Genomic DNA, 23084 nt, shown 5'->3' on the forward strand with positions numbered 1-23084 from the left:
TGTTGTGATAGTGTAGTAACAAGTATATATGTGTAGTATTGTCCAGTACTCGACTCTGGTGTTGTGATAGTGTAGTAACAAGTATATATGTGTAGTATTGTTGAGTTCTTGACTCTGGTGTTGTGATAGTGTAGTAACAAGTATATATGTGTAGTATTGTCCAGTACTTGACTCTGGTGTTGTGATAGTTTAGTGACAAGTATATATGTGTAGTATTGTCCAGTACTTGACTCTGGTGTTGTGATAGTGTAGTAACAAGGATATATGTGTAGTATTGTCCAGTACTTGACTCTGGTGTTGTGATAGTGTAGTAACAAGTATATATGTGCAGTATTGTTGAGTTCTTGACTCTGGTGTTGTGATAGTGTAGTAACAAGTATATATGTGTAATATTGTCCAGTACTCGACTCTGGTGTTGTGATAGTGTAGTGACAAGGATATATGTGTAGTATTGTCCAGTACTTGACTCTGGTGTTGTGATAGTGTAGTGACAAGTATATATGTGTAGTATTGTCCAGTACTTGACTCTGGTGTTGTGATAGTGTAGTGACAAGTATATATGTGTAGTATTGTCCAGTACTTGACTCTGGTGTTGTGATAGTGTAGTAACAAGGATATATGTGTAGTATTGTCCAGTACTTGACTCTGGTGTTGTGATAGTATAGTAACAAGGATATATGTGTAGTATTGTCCAGTACTTGACTCTGGTGTTGTGATAGTGTAGTAACAAGTATATATGTGTAGTATTGTCCAGTACTCGACTCTGGTGTTGTGATAGTGTAGTTACAAGTATATACGTGTAGTATTGTCCAGTACTTGACTCTGGTGTTGTGATAGTGTAGTGACAAGTATATATGTGTAGTATTGTCCAGTACTCGACTCTGGTGTTGTGATAGTGTAGTTACAAGTATATACGTGTAGTATTGTCCAGTACTTGACTCTGGTGTTGTGATAGTGTAGTAACAAGCATATATATGTGTAGTATTGTCCAGTACTCGACTCTGGTGTTGTGATAGTGTAGTAACAAGGATATATGTGTAGTATTGTCCAGTACTTGACTCTGGTGTTGTGATAGTATAGTAACAAGTATATATGTGTAGTATTGTCCAGTACTTGACTCTGGTGTTGTGATAGTGTAGTGACAAGTATATATGTGTAGTATTGTCCAGTACTCGACTCTGGTGTTGTGATAGTGTAGTAACAAGTATATACGTGTAGTATTGTCCAGTACTTGACTCTGGTGTTGTGATAGTGTAGTAACAAGCATATATATGTGTAGTATTGTCCAGTACTTGACTCTGGTGTTGTGATAGTGTAGTAACAAGTATATATGTGCAGTATTGTCCAGTACTCGACTCTGGTGTTGTGATAGTGTAGTAACAAGGATATATGTGTAGTATTGTCCAGTACTTGACTCTGGTGTTGTGATATAGTAGTAACAAGTATATATGTGTAGTATTGTCCAGTACTTGACTTTGTTGTTGTGATAGTGTAGTAACAAGTATATATGTGTAGTATTGTCCAGTACTTGACTCTGGTGTTGTGATAGTGTAGTTACAAGTATATATGTGTAGTATTGTCCAGTACTTGAGTCTGGTGTTGTGATAGTGTAGTGACAAGTATATATGTGTAGTATTGTCCAGTACTCGACTCTGGTGTTGTGATAGTGTAGTAACAAGGATATATGTGTAGTGTTGTCCAATACTCGACTCTGGTGTTGTGATAGTGTAGTAACAAGGATATATGTGTAGTATTGTCCAGTACTTGACTCTGGTGTTGTGATAGTGTAGTAACAAGTATATATGTGTAGTATTGTCCAGTACTTGACTCTGGTGTTGTGATAGTGTAGTAACAAGCATATATATGTGTAGTATTGTCCAGTACTTGACTCTGGTGTTGTGATAGTGTAGTAACAAGCATATATATGTGTAGTATTGTCCAGTACTCGACTCTCGTGTTGTGATATTGTAGTAACAAGTATATATGTGTAGTATTGTCCAGTACTTGACTTTGTTGTTGTGATAGTGTAGTTACAAGTATATATGTGTAGTATTGTCCAGTACTTGAGTCTGGTGTTGTGATAGTGTAGTAACAAGGATATATATATACTATATATTATATACTGTATCCTGTCGTCCTCAGTCATCATTCTTCCTTTAGCTGCGGAGGACTGCTGCCATCTAGAGGCAGGAAGTTTGTTTGCAACACAAACATGAACTAACGACGTGAATATTTGTTGTTTATTTTAAATAAATAAATATTTGTATTTTATTTAAAAAAAATAAAATAACTGATAAAAATTAAACAAACCACAAAAACCCAAATAGTTTTGGATCAAAACAGTATCGTTTAGAAAATACTGTGATATTCAAGCACGTCAATATTTTCTCAGGCTCCTAACGACGACCAGGTTTAACCTTCACAACTATCCTCTGGGGACAGGAAGTGCTCTTCTACAGGAAGTGATGTCATCTTTTCAATCCAGTCGTCGTCTGAGAGCGAGTGAAAGTACGAACGTCTGGTTCAGACCAGAGCAGTCGATCACGTGACCATCAGTAGTACACGAGTCAGAAGTACTAGTACCTGCGTCTGCGTCAGGCCCAGCTGCGCCGCCAGCTCGGCGCGCTCAGGCAGCGCCAGGTACTGCGCCGACTGGAAGCGTCTCTGCAGGACGGCGAGCTGGTAGCTGGAGTAGATGGTCCGAGGCTTGCGGATCTTCTTGGGCTTCCCGTTGACCAGGCGGACCTCGGGCTCGTCCTTCCCTGCACGAGAACAACAATGACGCTCCAGGAATAACTGCACATTCCGGCGCCGGCTTGTAATTGTGGTCGCGGCCGGTTCCCGCGGCACCGAGGGCGGAGCCTCGGAGCGTTTCAAGTCCTTCACCTCCGTCTGCAGCGCTTTCAGCCCTCGCCCCTGCTGGCGCCGCGAGGTACTGCGGCGTCAAAACCCACCGAACGATCGAAGTAGCTCCCTGTCAGTCACGGCGTGAGTGGGCGGAGCCTCGCGTGATACGCCGGCGAGTGGAAAGGTCGCGGCTGACATGTCGTGACACTGGACTGACGTGTCGTGACACCTGACTGACGTGTCGTGACACCTGACTGACGTGTCGTGACACCTGACTGTGGCTTCGGGCGCCGTCGACTCCCAACTGGAATGTCTGCGGCGCCGAGTACTCGTCGGGCGGGTTCTACTAATACTTGTGCAGTATCAGCTGTAACTGCATCGTGGTCGTCACAGTACTGCACACGGAGAGATTCTACTGCTTACAGGACTACATTCAAGATATCTACTAATACTACAACTGACGCCAACTGTTGCTGCCAGCACTAGTAGAAGTAATACTACTGAAACAAATACTGCAAAATCAATCACAATACTCAACTCAACACCAGTACTGTGTATTCAATTAAACACTACAAATATATAAAGTACTTTTATCTCCACAAATACTACAACAAACACAACAAATACTAGATAAGACACAACAAATATTTAAACAAACACAACAAATACTACCACAGACAAAACAAAAACTTAAACAGCCAAACAAATACTTAAACAAACAACAAATACTACAACAGACAAAACAAATACTTAAACAGCCAAAAGATACTTAAACAGCCAAAAAATACTTAAACAAACACAACAAATACTACAACAAACACAACAAATACTACATGAGACACAAAAATACTACAACAAACACAACAAATAATACATGAGACCCAACAAATACTATAACAGACTAAACAAATATTAAAACAAACACAACACATACTACAACAGACTAAACAAATACTACAACAAATACTACCACAGACTAAACAAATACTACAACAGCCAAAGAAATACTTAAACAAACACAACAAATACTACAACAACACAACAAATAGTACATGAGACACGACAAATACTACAAGAGACACAACAAATACTACAACAAAACAACAAATAATACATGAGATCCAACAAATACTACAACAGACTAAACAAATACTACAACAAACACAACACATACTTCAACAAATACTACAACAGACTAAACAAATACTACAACAGACTAAACAAATGCTACAACAGACTAAACAAATGCTACAACAAATACTACAACAAGCACAACAAATACTACAACAGACTAAATAAATACTACAACACACACAACAAAAACTACAACAAACACTACATCAGACAAACTACGTAACACGTTCTGCGTTGAATACTATACATTCTACTGCAACCACTGAAAGAACGGCTTCTTCAGTAGCAACTGGTGCCAGGATTGAACTGCAAATACTCCCAGTATTACTGCAGTACTGCATTACTTTCCTGATATTCTCAGAGAATTCTTTGATCGGAAGTAAATATTGATTCGACTAAAAAGCATGTTTTAGCGAGTGTGTCGAGGGCCTCAGGATGATTAAACGATCACAGATAAAAAGATGGGAAAACGATGGGACTCGAACCAAACCATGAACTTTGACCCGGGGCCACCAGAGTTCAGGTCCAAGTGGACCCACGAAGACCCGTCCACGTGGACCTGAACCTCCTTCATCCAGACATCAACAATCGATCAGACTCTGCTTCACGTTCTCTGGAGGGATTCGAACCTCAGACCATCACTTAAGTGTTTTTTAAGTGTGAAGTTAAAGTAAGTTTTTTTATCAAATTAATGTAAATAAATATAAAGATGCTGTGACGTCACGACTCATTTAATTTAATTTAATTTAATCATTTTCGAGTTTTTTTCAACTTGTATTTTGAGCCGCGGGTTCTTCAGGTGAGTCTCAGGTGAGTCTCAGGTGAGTCTCAGGTGAGTCTCAGTATCATGGTCACACTCACCGGGCTGGTGCGCCAGGCTCTGGTAGCCCTGGTACGGGTACTCGGTCTTGGGCACCGCCGCGTAGACTCCCGGGACGTTCCAGTGGTAGTTGTACGGGTGGAGCTGCTGCTGCTGCTGCGGCGCGTACACGTCGTGCGCGTAGAAGTCCGCGGGCGATGACGCCATGTCCGGCGAGAGCCTGGAGCTCAGGACGGGCTTCTGGTCCTCCGGGTCCAGGGACGGGCGTCGGTTCATGTCTGCGGGCGACTGAAGCTCCGGGAGCCGCGCGGGACGCTCCACGGTGGCGGCCCAACCCACGCGCCTAATTACAGGGCGCGCCGAGCTCGCGCGCTCATTGGCTGCTGACGCTGCCCTCGAGCAACACAGTCGCCGGTCTGACTCCAGACTGGGCCCGCAGAAACCATCGGAACCAAACACCAGCTCCGTGTTTGGAGCAGGAGGGAGGGAGAGGAGCCCAGAACCTCCTTGTGAGAGGAGTCCAGAACCAGAACCTCCTGGTGTCAGAGGAGTCCAGAACCAGAACCTCCTGGTGTCAGAGGAGTCCAGAACCAGAACCTCCTGGTGTCAGAGGAGTCCAGAACCAGAACCTCCTGGTGTCAGAGGAGTCCAGAACCAGAACCTCCTTTGTCTGAGGAGTCCAGAACCAGAAACTGGTGTCAGATGAGTCCAGAACCAGAACCTGGTATGAGAGGAGTCTAGAACTAGAACCTCCTGGTGTCAGAGGAGTCCAGAACTAGAACCTGGTCTGAGAGGAGTCCAGAACCAGAACCTGGTGTCAAAGGAGTCCAGAACCAGAACCTGGTGTGAGAGGAGTCTAGAACCAGAACCTCCTGGAGTCAGAGGAGTCCAGAACCAGAACCTCCTTGTGTCAGATGAGTCCAGAACCAGAACCCCCCGTTGTCAGAGGATTCCAGAACCAGAACCTCCTGGTGTCAAAGGAGTCCAGAACCAGAACCTGGTGTGAGAGGAGTCCAGAACCAGAACCTGGTGTGAGAGGACTCCAGAACCAGAACCTCTTGGTGTGACAGGAGTCCTGAACCAGAACCTGGTGTCAAAGGAGTCCAGAACCAGAACCTGGTGTGAGGAGTCTAGAACCATAACCTCCTGGAGTCAGAGGAGTCCAGAACCAGAACCTCCTTGTGTCAGAGGAGTGCAGAACCAGAACCTCCTGGTGTGAGAGGAGTCCAGAACCAGAACCTCCTGGTGTGAGAGGAGTCCAGAACCAGACCCTCCTGGTGTCAAAGGAGTCCAGAACCAGAACCTCCTTGTGTGAAAGGAGTCCAGAACCAGAACCTGGTGTCAGAGGAGTCCTGAACCAGAACCTCCTGGTGTGAGAAGAGTCCAGAACCAGAACCTCCTGGTGTCAGAGGAGTCCAGAACCAGAACCTCCTGGTGTGAGAGGAGTCCAGAACCAGAACCTCCTTGTGTGAAAGGAGTCCAGAACCAGAACCTCCTGTTGTCAGAGGAGTCCAGAACCAGAACCTCCTGTTGTCAGAGGAGTCCAGAACCAGAACCTGGTGTGAGGAGTCTAGAACCAGAACCTCCTGGTGTCAAAGGAGTCCAGAACCAGAACCTGGTGTGAGGAGTCTAGAACCAGAACCTCCTGGTGTCAAAGGAGTCCAGAACCAGAACCTGGTGTGAGGAGTCTAGAACCAGAACCTCCTGGTGTCAAAGGAGTCCAGAACCAGAACCTGGTGTGAGAGGAGTCCAGAACCAGAACCTCCTGGTGTCAAAGGAGTCCAGAACCAGAACCTGGTGTGAGAGGAGTCCAGAGCCAGAACAGTGTACTAGTCTATTTCAACTACTATAATAAAGTTCTGATCCAAAGAAGGCAAATGTAGAGAAAATCAAAATCAATTAAAACAGAATAAGAATCAAAACTAAACAGAAACAAAGAACTTTTCATAAATTCATCTCTTCCAGGAATCATCACCATGTTGATGGCCCCAGCTTTCCAGTGGCTCCTTCTGCCCCAGACAAACCTTCAAATTATTAGTGGATCCAGATGGAACGAGTCATTCAGACACAATGTTGTCAAAACTAGTAACAAACAAAGAGTCGCAGGTTCATGTTTTATTAGTTGATGTTTCTCCACAAACGCTCAGAGACGTCGTCTCTTCTCGTTAGTTTATCAAAAGAGTAACATCTTCATACTTCTATACAAGTGTGGGGTCGGAGGTCGTCGTCGTGTGGTCCCGTGTGGACTTCCTGTCCACGACTCCCAGAATGCCTTGAGGGGGACAAGTCAGCGTCTCGCCCTCGAGTCTCTAAAGACTTCATTAACGACAGAATAACTTCCATATTTACAAGAGTCCCTGACGCCGGCGCTGCAGGGGGGCGCAGTGCCTGGATTGGTCCACAAGGGGGAGCACTGTGCGAGTCCAGAGGGGGGAGGGACGGGTGAGGGAGGGGGGGGGGGGCGTGGGTCCTTCCTGTGTTCGTGGGCGGCTCCAGTGGAACCGACTCCGCCCTCGTCCGTCCCGGGCTGTGGCGAGACCGAAGTGGACCGGGCGGTTCTGACCCTGCAGAGACAACTTTAGAATCAGAACCTCCTGAGTTTACTTCAGAAGACCAGAACATTATGACCACCTGCCTAATGTGTTGCTGCAGGAAGCTATGGTCGCACACGTTTGTAAAACATACGTTATTGATGCAGTGTTTTAAATATGGACACACAACCAGCGCTGCCACACAACGAACGCTCACACACAACAAACACTGACACACAACCAATGCTGACACACAACCGACGCTCACACACAACCGACGCTCACACACAACGAACGCTCACACACAACGAACGCTCACACACAACAAACGCTGACACACAACGAACGCTCCGAAAACGAACGCTCCCACACAACAAACACTGACACACAACAAACACTGACACACAACAAACACTGACACACAACCAATGCTGACACACAACCGATGCTGACACACAACCGATGCTGACACACAACAAACGCTGACACACAACAAACACTGACACACAACCAATGCTGACACACAACCAATGCCGACACACAACCGACGCTGACACACAATCAACGCTGACACAACAAACGCTGACACACAACCAACGCTGACACACAACCAACGCTGACACACAACAAACACTGACACACAACAAACGCTGACACACAACAAACACTGACACACAACAAACACTGACACACAACAAACACTGACACACAACAAACGCTGACACACAACAAACACTGACACACAACAAACGCTGACACACAACCAACGCTGACACACAACAAACGCTGACACACAACAAACACTGACACACAACAAACACTGACACACAACAAACACTGACACACAACCAACGCTGACACAAAACGCTGACACAAAACACTGACACACAACCAACGCTGACACACAACCAACGCTGACACACAACAAACACTGACACACAAAAAACACTGACACACAACCAATGCTGACACACAACAAACACTGACACACAACCAACGCTGACACACAACAAACGCTGACACACAACAAATACTGACACACAACCAACGCTGACACAACAAACACTGACACACAACCAACGCTGACACACAACAAACACTGACACACAACCAACGCTGACACACAACCAACGCTGACACACAACAAACACTGACACACAACCAACGCTGACACACAACAAACGCTGACACACAACAAACGCTGACACACAACAAACACTGACACACAACCAATGCACACACACAACCAACGCTGACACACAACAAACGCTGACACACAACCGATGTTCACACAGACACACAACCGACGCTCACACAGACACACAACCAACGCTGACACACAACAAACGCTGACACACAACCAACAGGAGAGCCTCATGTTTTCTTCTGATACGTGAATATATAACAGTTTATTTTTGAATCATAAGGAAGAATGTGACGCTAATCCCTCTTTAAATGTGAAATTATATATTGAATACATGTGTGTACCTTAGAGTCAAGCCTTTAAACCCCGTTTAAAAGTATCAAATGTACTGTCAATCAAACCACAATTGTATACACACCTTATTGAAATACAAACCATAATATAACTCTGACGTCACAGGCTCGTGAAACTATATTCAAGTGTGTCGACAGCCGGCAGTGGTCAGTACCTCGTTACGATGATGTCACAGTGACACTCTCAGACGCGTGTTCTGATCCGACACCACTCACCTTATGACAGCTTCTTGGCCTTGTTGTAGAGCGAGTCCACCACTTTGCTCATGTTGTGTATCGTCTCCAGCGCCGCCTCGTACGTCTTGTCCACCACCGGCTGCTCGAAGACGATCAGGACGCCCTCGCCCTGGTCCAGGATGCCTGAAGCACAAGAGCTCAGAGTCTGTGGGTCCTCCAGAGACACACACACACACACACACACACACACACACACCGTGGAACTTCTCGTCCAGGATCATCTGCGACAGCTTCCTCTCCACGTCGCCCTGGCAACACAAGCGTCTGTCAACACACGTCTACACACGTCTGAGAGATGAGGTTACCTTGCAGAGTTTGATGAGGGAGGAGATGTGAGCGATCTGACGGAGAGAGAGGGAGATTAGAGAACATGTCGTTGACACGTCCACTAGGTGGCGACACCGATACGACGGAGCAGATGTGAGAGGCGTCGTCTCTCCGGGGTCGGAGGTGAACATGCTACCTGGACGCGGGAGAAGGGTTCGATGACCCGGAGGAGGTTCTTCTCCAGCAGGTTGTCGTACAGCTTCTTGAGATGTGTGTTGATGATGGGGTCGTCCCGGAGCTCGCCCTTGTATTCGGTCAACGCCTGCAGAGACCAGAGACGTCACTTCACTAGATCTTAGAAACACTTGTGTGTGGGGACGTTTGTCTCCACTAGGGGGCGTCCTCGCATATACTGTAGATGAGCAACTCAACCCATGAACTAAACCTCATTTAATCTCGTTTTCCTGAAGTGAACAAACCTCATTTAATCTCGTTGTCATGAACTAAACCTCATTTAATCTTGTTTTCCTGAACTAAACCACATTTAATCTCGTTTTCCTGAAGTGAACAAACCTCTATTATTCTCATTTTCCTGAACTTAACCTCATTTAATCTCGTTTTCCTGAACTAAACCACATTTAATCTCGTTTTCCTGAAGTGAACAAACCTCTATTATTCTCATTTTCCTGAACTAAACCACATTTAATCTCGTTTTCCTGAAGTGAACAAACCTCTATTAATCTCGTTTTCATGAACTAAACCTCATATAATCTAGTTTTCCTGAACTAAACCTCATTTAATCTCGTTTTCCTGAACTAAACCTCATATAATATCGTTTTCCTGAACTAAACCTCATTTAATCTCATTTTCATGAATTTAACCTCATTTAATCTCGTTTTCCTGAACTAAACCTCATGTAATATCGTTTTCCTGAACTAAACCTCATTTAATCTCATTTTCATGAACTAACCCTCATTTAATCTCATTTTCATGAATTTAACCTCATTTAATCTCGTTTTCCTGAACTAAACCTCATGTAATATCGTTTTCCTGAACTAAACCTCATTTAATCTCGCTTTCCTGAACTAAACCTCATTTAATCTCGTTTTCCTGAACTAATATAAACCTCATTTAATCTCATTTTCCTGAACTAAACCTCATTTAATCTCGTTTTCCTGAACTAAACCTCATATAATATCGTTTTCCTGAACTAAACCTCATTTAATCTCATTTTCATGAACTAAACCTCATTTAATCTAATTTTCATGAATTTAACCTCATTTAATCTCGTTTTCCTGAACTAAACCTCATTTAATCTCGTTTTCCTGAACTAATATAAATCTCATTTAATCTCGTTTTCCTGAACTAAACCTCATTTAATCTCGTTTTCCTGAACTAATATAAACCTAATTTAATCTCATTTTCCTGAACTAAACCTCATTTAATCTCATTTTCCTGAACTAAACCTCATTTAATCTCGTTTTCCTGAACTAAACCTCATTAAATCTAGTTGTCCTGAAGTGAACCAACCTTTTCAAAGTCTGCGAGCGAGCGGTTCTTGCTGGCGAGCGCGACACACTTCAGTGAGTCCGTCTGGAACGGAGCAGGTCGAGGGTCAGACACAAATAAACATTACTTACAGGTTCATGCTTTCCATTGCATTCTCGGATTCATCATCAACCCTAGAAACCACTGGTTGTCGTACCTGTCGGCCAGCGTAGCGCAGGGCCAGCTTGCCGCTGCCGCTCATGGCCTGGACGTCTTCTGGCCTGGAAGCAGAGGTCAAAGGTCAGAAGGGACAGCAGAGCCACGACGACGACCCCGACACTCACAGGTTGAGCATGATCTTGCAGAGCAGCATGTACTTCAGCGCCACCACGGCTCTGGGGCTGTCGATGCTGTCGTAGCCGTCGAAGGCCTCGTAGAAGTAGGAGTAGGCCGTCTTCCAGTCCTTCTCCTCGGCCGCGTGGATGATTCCTGCCAACACACGGGAGTTAAACCCACGACCACGGGTTAACGCTCCAGTCCTCTCTACCTGACTGCATGTCCAGAGCTGCTTGTAGTTTGGGGGGGCAGTAGATGGCGTTGGCGGTGGTGCGGGCGGACGTGAGGGCGGCGCGAGCCTTGGGCAGATTACTGAGGGCGTGATAGGTCTTACTCTCCAGCAGCTGCACCTCCACCAGCAGAGCCTTGTCGTCCATTTTCTTCAGCTCCTGCAGGAGCTGTGACTCTGGCAGAGGAACATTTGTGCTTTTATAGTCAAGAGTGTTGACATGTATCAAGGATACGATATATAGTGAGAGTGTAGTAACAAGTATATATGTGTAGTATTGTCCAGTACTTGACTCTGGTGTTGTGATAGTGTAGTAACAAGTATATATGTGTAGTATTGTCCAGTACTTGACTGTGGTGTTGTGATAGTGTAGTAACAAGTATATATGTGTAGTATTGTCCAGTACTTGACTCTGGTGTTGTGATAGTGTAGTAACAAGTATATATGTGTAGTATTGTCCGGTACTTGACTCTGGTGTTGTGATAGTGTAGTAACAAGTATATATGTGTAGTATTGTCCAGTACTTGACTCTGGAGTTGTGATAGTGTAGTAACAAGGATATATGTGTAGTATTGTCCAGTACTTGACTCTGGAGTTGTGATAGTGTAGTAACAAGTATATATGTGTAGTATTGTCCAGTACTTGACTCTGGTGTTGTGATAGTGTAGTAACAAGTATATATGTGTAGTATTGTCCAGTATTTGATTCTGGAGTTGTGATAGTGTAGTAACAAGTATATATGTGTAGTATTGTCCAGTATTTGATTCTGGAGTTGTGATAGTGTAGTAACAAGTATATATGTGTAGTATTGTCCAGTACTTGACTCTGGTGTTGTGATAGTGTAGTGACAAGTATATATGTGTAGTATTGTCCAGTACTTGACTCTGGTGTTGTGATAGTGTAGTAACAAGTATATATGTGTAGTATTGTCCAGTACTTGACTCTGGAGTTGTAGTATTTACAGACCACATGACTCCTCTAGAGGCTGAAAGTTTAATTGCATCACAAAGATGAACAAAAATAAACTTGAACGAAAGAAAATTAATATATTTATTTTATTTATCAATGTCTAAAGTACCATGAAAGTGTGTGGACATTTTCTCACAGCCCTACTCACCAAGTTGTAGAGCCTCCGGGTAGCACTTTGTGTCGAAATACAAGGAGATGAGACGAGCCTGAAGAGACGAAGACGCCTTCAGCGTTTAGAACCAGAGAAAAATAAAGTCAAGCAGGAATCAGTGTCTCACCTCCAGCGCCTGTCTCAGGAAGGTCCTCTTCTCAGCTTTGGCCCACTCGATGCACTCCAGGCACAGCTCCACCTCCTGACCCGTGGCGGCCTCCATGTCCAGGAACAAGTCCAGCAGGGAGCGGACCAGCCGGGCGGCTTTGGCCTTGGAGATGGAGTTGAGGAAGGGCCGGACGTACTTCAGCAGCCCGCCCAGTTCTGCAGGAGAGACATTCCTTTACTATTATGGTATGTAAACCAGAGTATGTTTGGAGACATTTGGTGAAGTATGTTTAAGTCCGGCAGCAACACAACAGCTAAGCCTTAAGCTTTGACATCCACAGTCCATCTCACAGAAACATGGAGGAATCCAGACTTAAGTTTAAATCTTGCGTATACAGTGGACCCTCACGGTTCATGTCCCACAGACACACAGAACTAAATATGAACCCTTGTGTTGTCTACTTGTCTTGTCCGTTTCTCTTTAACAACATTTGTTAATGATTTAAACCTTTATTTGTGAGGCACTGATATGCTGTATTCAGTGACGGCTGATTGAAGGCAACGCAACACTGGACTTAAATTCTAAGTCTAAGTAGACTAGTCCCAAGTCAGCTGTGATCGGGTAGCTGGGCGGCAAAGCATTGCCGGACCTTCTCAGGTCAGTGTTACTGAGAGGGTTGTTTCGAGGTATGACATCTCGTAGGCAATATTGCTCCTAAGCTTTGGAATGATCTTCTCTCTCTTTGCTCTTGATGATCTACTGACTCCTTTAAGAAACATCTTAAGACGTTTTTATTTGTTCAGGCTTTTCCTTGATTTTCTGGAACTCCTGTTGTGTTATCAGTTTAATCTTGACCTTTAAAGTATATACTTTATTGAATATTGTTTGGATTGTTTAAGCGCTTTGTGACCCTGGTCTGGAAAAGCGCTATATAAATAAATATTACTTACTTACTTACATGTTGTCAAATACACGTTAAACTAAACAAGTAAGAAAGTAAACTGTCGCTGAAGTTTCAATTAATGTGTTTTCAGAAGGTAAACCTGAAACATACGAGGGATCACTATATTTTCGCGATCTTGGCACGTGTGATATGCATCAGAAACATGTGACAATTTATCATTTTTTATTGTATAAACAAGCATTTCTTCAATGTGCACTTTGACCAATCAAAATTGTACTTCTATGTCTCGTCGTCATTTGCATCTCCGTCTGTCTCTGAACTGTGCGGCGCAGCTTGTTAGGCTCGGTTGCTATGGCGCCGCAAGTAATACTCACTGATGATCTAGTCAAACACTAGTGATCCAGTCACTCGTCTCTTTCAACCTCCTTTGTTAAAGCAACATATCGTAAGAACTTTTCATCTCGTCTCAGTTGTTTTCTTAGAAGATCGTGAACTTCCAAACAAACCTGTCCGTCTAGAAGTAAATATAATGTCAAGTTTACCTGCAGCCTGACCAGTCTTAGCCAAGAGTCCTCCGAGCTCCAGGATGCTCTGCTCTTTAACACGCACGGCTTCCTCATCGCTGTCCTGGACGTCCCGCTTCACTGCAACCACACAACACGACATATTGAAGGAACAAAGTGGTGACACGCTTAGCAACCGTTTACTGAGTTAAAACATACGGATCTATATTTGTATCTCACGAGGAAAATCAGGTAAATATTTGCATGTTGGTGGTTCATTACAAATAAAAGCAAATGGATCCAGTGCTGTTGAATATTGATACAGTACTGGGGGAAAGTAATGTTTCCATCATTAATAATTTGACCGTTCTAAGAATTAAAAATGTGTTAAAAACCGCGATCATGAACTAAAGTCGTCAAATCTTCTCCTGCTTTTTCGTTTACGTTTCAACCTCAAGTGAATCCACTCAGCATTAAACTATTTTATGAATCAGGTGTAAAAATTATATTTGATTCGTTTACATGATTTGAGTCTATATTTACATTTGATGGCTTTCTCTAAGTTACATTTTCTTTTAATTGCAAGATCTTATTTATTTGTAACCAGGGAATTAGTTGGTTGCAATGAAGATGGACTCACTGGTGAAGTCACTGGAAAAACTACTGTCCATCACTGGTAACATCATCCTCTGAACACTGTCATCCGTGAACACGCTGAGCACCAATGCTACTCCCATGATGCAACACCAATAGACTCAGGGACTCATTCATTCCTTGTGTTATTAGATTGTTTAAATCTGAGTTTGGGGGCAGAAGTGAAAAGATGACGTTATTATTCCATGATAATATTTGTATCTTTATCTTTGTTATTTTTCTCTGATCTATGTTCTTCATCTTTAGACTTTGTGTCATCTTGAACTTTGTTATTTTTATTGCACTTGTTATTGTTCTTTATGAATCTATCGTCTGTGTTGCTGGAAAAACTATTGAGACCTGCACAGGATCAATAAAGTTTTTATCTAAGTAAACCAAACTCTTATCTTTAAGTCTATAATATTTTGTTTATTTAAAAATGGTGAAACAGCTGTAGGAAGTGAAATAAAGCATTACATTTAAATCTAGCAATGGAACGTATGGTGTTTTTTAGTTTGAATGTTATTAAAGTTTGACTCAGATCTGCTTCTAAAGAAGAACAATATAAAGTGAAGATTCATCTGCTCGGCCTGACAACATCTCGACTTCATTCCCGATTTATTCTTGAACGATTTCTCATCAAATGTTTGACATTTGCAATCGTTTGCAGATGCGTCAGTGATGTCATCCACACACAACCATCTGTCAAATGAATGAGGAGACGCTGGAGAAGCTAACCGGGTCCAAGCTAACCGGCTAGCTGCTGCTGCTGCTGCTGCTGACTCACTGACGCGGCGTGCTAAGTAGCTTAGCTGCTAACATGCTAACAACAAAGATGCTCCGCGGAGTCCATCCTTTTTCCTTTTGAACGCGTGACAGCAACCCGGCAGAAGACGCCGGGACACGGTGTGACGCGTCGTCTCACCTATAGAGTGCAGGATATCGATGGAGGCGTCCCGGTCTGTTCCGAGGAGAGACTGAGCTCTCTGAAACTCAGCCACCGCCGCGGCCGCCATCTTTCCGCTCGTGCTTCTCCGCTCTGCTTCGTCGTTTTCCGCTCGGCCAGCGCAGGTGGGCTCAACAACACTGCCACCGACAGGCGACGAATAGAACTACATCGGTTCAACACTCCTAAAGACCTAAAAATTAAAAACTAGTTTTAATATATATTCTTCGTTTCCTGTTAAATTAACCCTAAAGACATTACTTTGCATTTGTATTTTCTTTGTTGCCATCTGAAATATATTTATATAAACACAATAAAGGTGAAGTTACTGCTTTCATCTTATATTCAGTGTATGAGTTAATATAGTCGTAAGAAACAAAAAACTTTTCTGTCAAATTACATTTTCGATGAGAATTTTTAAATGGTAGACGGCACGAGTTGAGAAGTAAATAGTTTGTTGTATTTAGAAAAGCCACGGTGATTAATGTAAGAGGTAGAAACCAGAAAAGACAATATTGATCAGTTCATTTTAACAGATTTATTTACAGTTTTCATTTACTCGTGTTTTCTGATAATATCCTGGGCTGTGAAGAACTGCATTGAGCTTTTAAAATGTAAACATTCCTTAAGTCTCCATGGAAAACCTATAGTTTAGTCGTTACAAGAAGTGTTACCAGTGTTTAAAAAAAGAAAGTGAAACAAATGTATTTAAAAAAAAAAATCATCTTTATTCATAAACAATAAATTAAAATATTTGACAGTGGTCGTTAAAGGACGACGGAGAGATAGTCGCAGACCTGAAAGACAGAAGTATATTTTTAGAAGTCATCAGATCATGACATCAAGTCATCGGATCATGAAATCAAGTCATCGGATCATGAAATCAAGTCAACAGATCATGACATCAAGTCATCAGATCATGACATCAAGTCATCGGATCATGAAATCAAGTCATCGGATCATGAAATCAAGTCATCGGATCATGACATCAAGTCATCGGATCATGAAATCAAGTCATCGGATCATGAAATCAAGTCATCGGATCATGAAATCAAGTCAACAGATCATGACATCAAGTCAACAGATCATGACATCAAGTCATCGGATCATGAAATCAAGTCATTGGATCATGAAATCAAGTCAACAGATCATGACATCAAGTCATCGGATCATGAAATCAAGTCATTGGATCATGAAATCAAGTCAACAGATCATGACATCAAGTCATCGGATCATGAAATCAAGTCATCGGATCATGAAATCAAGTCATCAGATCATGACATCAAGTCTTCAGATCATGAAATCAAGTCATCAGATCATGAAATCAAGTCATCAGATCATGAAATCAAGTCATCAGATCGTTGACATCAAGTCATCAGATCATGAAATCAAGTCATCAGATCATGAAATCAAGTCATCAGATCATGAAATCAAGTCATCAGATCATGACATCAAGTCTTCAGATCATGAAATCAAGTCATCAGATCATGACATCAGATCATGAAATCAAGTCATCAGATCATGAAATCAAGTCATCAGATCATGAAATCAAGTCTTCAGATCATGACATCAAGTCATCAGATCATGACATCAAGTCATCAGATCATGACATCAAGTCATCAGATCATGACATCAAGTCATCGGATCATGAAATCAAGTCATCAGATCATTGACATCAAGTCATCAGATCATGACATCAAGTCATCAGATCATGAAATCAAGTCATCAGATCATTGACATCAAGTCATCAGATCATGAAATCAAGTCATCAGATCATGACATCAAGTCATCAGATCATGAAATCAAGTCATCAGATCGTGAAATCAAGTCATCAGATCGTGAAATCAAGTCATCAGATCGTGAAATCAAGTCATCAGATCGTGAAATCAAGTCATCAGATCGTGAAATCAAGTCATCAGATCATGAAATCAAGTCATCAGATCATGAAATCAAGTCATCAGATCGTGAAATCAAGTCATCAGATCATGACATCAAGTCATCAGATCGTGAAATCAAGTCATCAGATCGTGAAATCAAGTCATCAGATCATGACATCAAGTCATCAGATCATGACATCAAGTCATCAGATAATGACATCAAGTCATCAGATCATGACATCAAGTCATCAGATCATGACATCAAGTCATCAGATCATGACATCAAGTCATCAGATCATGACATCAAGTCATCAGATCATGACATCAAGTCATCAGATCATGAAATCAAGTCATCAGATCATGACATCAAGTCATCAGATCATTGACATCAAGTCATCAGATCATTGACATCAAGTCATCAGATCATGAAATCAAGTCATCAGATCATGAAATCAAGTTTGTCCAGCTTCATTGAAACACCTTGCAGCTGATGAGCAGAACGCTGCTGCCGTCGCTGTTGGAGGTCACAGAGAAGTCCGGGTTCTGGAGACACTCGTCCATGTGCTCCGACACTCGCGACTCCAGGAGCCGACACAACACGTCCGCGGTGATGTCGCGATTCTTGAACGGATCAAACGAAACCTTCAGTTCTGTAGATGCAAGTGGAGCCGACGACACCGTGTTCTCTGAGCAGAACATGGATCGTGTGCTGAGGTCACCTTCGTGTTGATGTAGAGTCCACAGAGGCAGGAGATGAAATGGCTGTTGACGGTCAGATGGTTCCTGTTGGACACAAGATCATTTTATTAAGAATGTTTTTGTAAACACTAGAAAGTGTTGGTTAAATACATTTTCAATAATAAACACAATGACATTCTTAGTCTCACGCGTGACACGCCGGACAAATCACCGACGACTCGTTCATGCCGTCGACGACGGACGAGATGTACTGCTGCTCCAACTGCAGGTTCTTCTCGTATTCTTCCATGATGGACATCTCTGTGACGCAGAAGATATCAAGGTGTTGCTCTCCTCAATATCTACGTACCATCATCTGTACATGACCCGAGAATCCCGGTCCTACCTTCAGACACGAGCTCTTGCTGGATCTCCTCAAAAACTCTCAAGTCATCGTTTTCTCCAGTGAAGCTTAACGTCTGGAAAAAAGACAAAACGCCTCGTTTAGAAATGGATGTTTTTTTCATTGAGTTCAAGAAAGATAATACAAATTAAAAATATATTATTCAAGTGCAAACTGTTATTTGATTAAGCTTAAATATAGTCATTTTATGTCAAGTTGGTCTGAACAGCAAGTCCAGCGTCGAACATTATATTAATAAGAAAACATCTCATGACCAAAAACAAACCTTGTATTTAAAGTCATAGTTCATAGGTCACTTGCTTTCTACTCACACTCATGTAAACTAATGTTGTTAATTTTCAGAGCAATCTGTTCTTTTTAGAATTATAGACAAAAATGTTTGTTCATTTTAATGTAGCGACTGGAGCTCAAGCCATACTTACCCAGAGTACTTCCTGCCTGCATCGCTCGTCGTTCTTTAAACGTCTGCCACAAACAAGCTTAAAATATAGAATTTATTTATTCATTTTCTTCTCATGTGGAGCTTCAGTTCAAGACGCTACAGTCGAGCAGTTTGAAGGTATTTGGATGTTTTTAAAAGTTTATTTTCGGAAGAAGACGAAGACAACCAGGCTCCAGTCGCTACATTAAAATGAACAAACATTTTTGTCTATTAAAAGAACAGATTACTGTGAAAACGATCAATATTAGTCGACATGAGAAAATGAGAGAATATATAGATATAAAGCATTCAGTCATTTTTTTTGGAATAATTGAATCAATCATTTCTTTATTGAGGGATGATTTCTTTTTAATGGATTAATGGATGCTTTTTTAAAACATAGTTTCTAATTACATCATTCAAAAAGTTCAGTTTCTTTTTAATTTGTATCCTTTTAAATTCAATTAAAAAATGTTGGTTTAAAAAGTTTGAATTGAGAACTATAACCAAGGAAATCCTGTGAGGACTTTGTTGTTGAGTAAGTTAATAATTTAATTCTGGAGCCATCGATGTACGAATGTTTGGTTTATCGATGGTTTTGGTTCGTTCTTCTTAATCCTTCTTCATTCAAGTAAACTTTAAACCTAACTTCATGTTATCTAGTCCATGATCTTCAGCAGGAGATGAAAAACAAAAACTCGTGTTTCCACTTCATCCAACTTGACTCTACGAGTCCAGCCATATCCTTCAACAAGTGTTGAGAACCTGATGGATCCAGTCTCACCTCCACCATCCCCTCTGGTCCCCACAGCGGCGGCAGCCTCAGGTCCTCCGCCTGCAGCGAGGACCACTCTTCCTCCATCACCTCCTGCACGATGATGGAGGCCCCGGAGCTTCCATGAGGACCGTCTCCCAGCTGCCGGTATTTCTCCAGCAACCTCGACCTGCTGCCCTTGAGCCTGTCGAAGCATCGCTGTCAAAAACAAACAACAACAACAATGACACGTCTGACCACAACAAGCATGCTAAGCTAGTTAGCATCGCTGGTTTGAGCACCTTCCGGTACGTTTCCTTCCAGGGCGGCGTCGTCCCCTTGTAGAGCGAGCGGTGTCGCTGCTGCGGGTCCATTTGTCCTGCGGGGTCGGAACCTGACACAAACACAACAGAACTCAATCTGAGGCGAGAAGTTTAGCTCCCTGGAGGCGGCATTTTACTTATGACGTGTGGAACAGGAAGTAGATGTCCAGAGCATGCTGGGTAATGTAGTCGTACCGCGAAACCAGGTCAAATAAGCGTTCGATTTATTTAAGACTTGAAATGTACAGAATATGTTGAGTTTGTCGAGTCATGTTCTTTAAACGTCTTACGTTTTGTTTACGAGTGGTAACTATTGATTTATGGTTTGTGCGCCTGTTTTTATAACTTTATAACTCAGACAATTATTTTGCTGTTTTAAACTTATTTACCTCATTTAATAAGTACGATTCTCAGTGTTTCACTGCATATTTAATGTACTTTTTAAAATCTGATATGTGAGATAATCCAAAAAATATTAATTCAATTTACAACAAAAACAACTTCAGTGTCATCAGAATATTGAATTGTTGAATTTATCATTTTAAATTTCGAATACTTGAATCAATCATTTCTTTATTGAGGGATGCTTTTTTTAATCGATTATTAAAATTACATTCTTTGGAAATCATTTAAAAATGAATGCTTTTTTAAAACATAGTTTGATTTTCTAATTCCATCATTCAAAAGTTCAGTTTCTTTTTAATTTGTAGCCTTTAAATTCAATTAAAAATGTTGGTATAATAGTGAGACCAGAATTATTTTTTTTATTAAATTACAATATAAAAAAGTGTAAAAAATAAATATATACTTATTTTTTTTTAATTATTTAAAAAACAGAACAACTTCAAATTTTCAATAGAGAAAATTTGAATGAATTGATTCAATAAAACATATTAAATGTATTCATTATTCTGATGCCACTGATTTTCTTCATACAATGAATGTTTAACATATAAATAACTAAACTAGTTCTCGACCTTTTTACGTGTTTTAACTATTTTCACGTGAAATATTGATAGAGTTTAACGAACAAATCTAACTTGTGAGTAAAAACGTATTTAAACATGTTCAAAACAACCGATAAACAGCAGATAAACTTCTTGTTTCGTCAACGACATGAAGAAAGACGAGAAACGTTGATCCTCAAACGTCCTCCATCTTGTTGATCACGTGTCCCGAGAGGATCAGGCAGACGGATGCTGCAGTAGTCACATGTTCACGTCTGAAGCAGCGACGACGTCTTGACGCGACACAGACTCTGAGCCTGAGGCTGCGACGACAACTGTTGGTCTGCAGATAAAAGATGGATCAGTGTCAGCACAGGAAACACTGGAAATAAATCATGTTACTCAAACAACTGCCTTTCAACAGTTTTCTAATTCCAAACTGAATTTATACTTCACTTCACTAACAAACTTGAAGCAATGTTTTATTCTGAAGGTGAATCCAGTCTGACAAACACAACATGTTCACTAACAAACTTGAATCTATGTTTTATTCTGAAGGTGAATCCAGTCTGACAAACACAACATGTTCAATAACAAACTTTAATCTATGTTTTATTCTGAAGGTGAATCCAGTCTGACAAACACAACATGTTCACTAACAAACATCAATCTATGTTTTATTCTGAAGGTGAATCCAGTCTGACAAACACAACATGTTCACTAACAAACTTTAATCTATGTTTTATTCTGAAGGTGAATCCAGTCTGACAAACACAACATGTTCACTAACAAACTTGAATCAATGTTTTATTCTGAAGCTGAATCCAGTCTGACAAACACAACATGTTCACTAACAAACTTGAATCAATGTTTTATTCTGAAGGTGAATCCAGTCTGACAAACACAACATGTTCACTAACAAACTTGAATCAATGTTTTATTCTGAAGGTGAATCCAGTCTGACAAACACAACATGTTCACTAACAAACTTGAATCTATGTTTTATTCTGAAGGTGAATCCAGTCTGACAAACACAACATGTTCACTAACAAACTTGAATCTATGTTTTATTCTGAAGGTGAATCCAGTCTGACAAACACAACATGTTCACTAACAAACTTGAATCTATGTTTTATTCTGAAGGTGAATCCAGTCTGACAAACACAACATGTTCACTAACAAACTTGAATCAATGTTTTATTCTGAAGGTGAATCCAGTCTGACAAACACAACATGTTCACTAACAAACTTGAATCTATGTTTTATTCTGAAGGTGAATCCAGTCTGACAAACACAACATGTTCACTAACAAACTTGAATCAATGTTTTATTCTGAAGGTGAAGCCAGTCTGACAAACACAACATGTTCACTAACAAACTTGAATCTATGTTTTATTCTGAAGGTGAATCCAGTCTGACAAACACAACATGTTCACTAACAAACTTGAATCTATGTTTTATTCTGAAGGTGAATCCAGTCTGACAAACACAACATGTTCACTAACAAACTTGAATCTATGTTTTATTCTGAAGGTGAATCCAGTCTGACAAACACAACATGTTCACTAACAAACTTGAATCTATGTTTTATTCTGAAGGTGAATCCAGTCTGACAAACACAACATGTTCACTAACAAACTTGAATCTATGTTTTATTCTGAAGGTGAATCCAGTCTGACAAACACAACATGTTCACTAACAAACTTGAATCTATGTTTTATTCTGAAGGTGAATCCAGTCTGACAAACACAACATGACAAACATCAATCAATGGTTATATTCATAACCAATGGAGCGCTGTTTAGCTCGCCCCACGGGATGGCCGGCCCTGGAGCAACATCTGGCAGCAGTGATTCACCTCCTCCTCGCTGGATCAGCACTCTGGACAGCACCTCCCCTCCTCCTCCTCCTCCTCCCTCGCTCCTCCTCCTCCTCGCTCCGATTGGCTCTCGATCGTTCGCGGCCAATGGGATCGCAGCCGCGGCGGCAGCAGCCAATCACAGGCCGCCGTTTCTCCCCCCACGACTGCAGAGACGCCCGCATCCAGCCGCGGCTCTCC

General features: G+C 41.8%; 3 protein-coding genes across 3 annotated transcripts in view; all 3 read right to left on the reverse strand.

Moving 5' to 3' along the window:
* Positions 1-5046, reverse strand: part of LOC148064660 (homeobox protein Dlx3b-like) — a 6202-nt gene extending 1156 nt beyond the window's left edge. The window contains exons 1-2 of the mRNA XM_087809276.1: positions 4843-5046; positions 2584-2762 (exon numbers count right to left, since the gene is read on the reverse strand). Coding sequence (XP_087665402.1) covers positions 2584-2762; positions 4843-5008 — 345 coding nt within the window. The 5' untranslated portion in view covers positions 5009-5046. The remainder of the gene's footprint in view (positions 1-2583; positions 2763-4842) is intronic.
* Positions 5047-6901: 1855 nt separating this feature from the next.
* On the reverse strand, positions 6902-15715 carry LOC148064661 (26S proteasome non-ATPase regulatory subunit 11A-like). The gene is made up of 13 exons (XM_087808684.1): positions 15581-15715; positions 14062-14163; positions 12634-12830; positions 12504-12561; positions 11369-11563; positions 11166-11310; positions 11039-11102; positions 10864-10926; positions 9530-9655; positions 9372-9407; positions 9263-9314; positions 9046-9189; positions 6902-7365 (listed from the first exon to the last, which is right to left on the reverse strand). Exons 1-12 carry the CDS (start codon positions 15669-15671, stop codon positions 9047-9049), a joined length of 1272 nt encoding a protein of 423 aa, XP_087664810.1. The 5' UTR covers positions 15672-15715; the 3' UTR covers positions 6902-7365; position 9046.
* A 589-nt stretch (positions 15716-16304) lies between these two features.
* rpain (RPA interacting protein) lies at positions 16305-20209 on the reverse strand. Its single transcript, XM_087808685.1, has 7 exons — positions 20058-20209; positions 19786-19974; positions 18563-18635; positions 18366-18477; positions 18198-18261; positions 17959-18099; positions 16305-16398 (listed from the first exon to the last, which is right to left on the reverse strand). The coding sequence occupies exons 1-7, from the start codon at positions 20127-20129 to the stop codon at positions 16369-16371; spliced, it is 681 nt and encodes a 226-aa protein (XP_087664811.1). The 5' UTR covers positions 20130-20209; the 3' UTR covers positions 16305-16368.
* Positions 20210-23084: the final 2875 nt, after the last annotated feature.

This window comes from Callionymus lyra, chromosome 15 (assembly GCF_982586985.1).
Source record: "Callionymus lyra chromosome 15, fCalLyr1.hap1.1, whole genome shotgun sequence".
In the NCBI taxonomy this organism is placed as follows: Eukaryota; Metazoa; Chordata; class Actinopteri; order Syngnathiformes; family Callionymidae; genus Callionymus; species Callionymus lyra.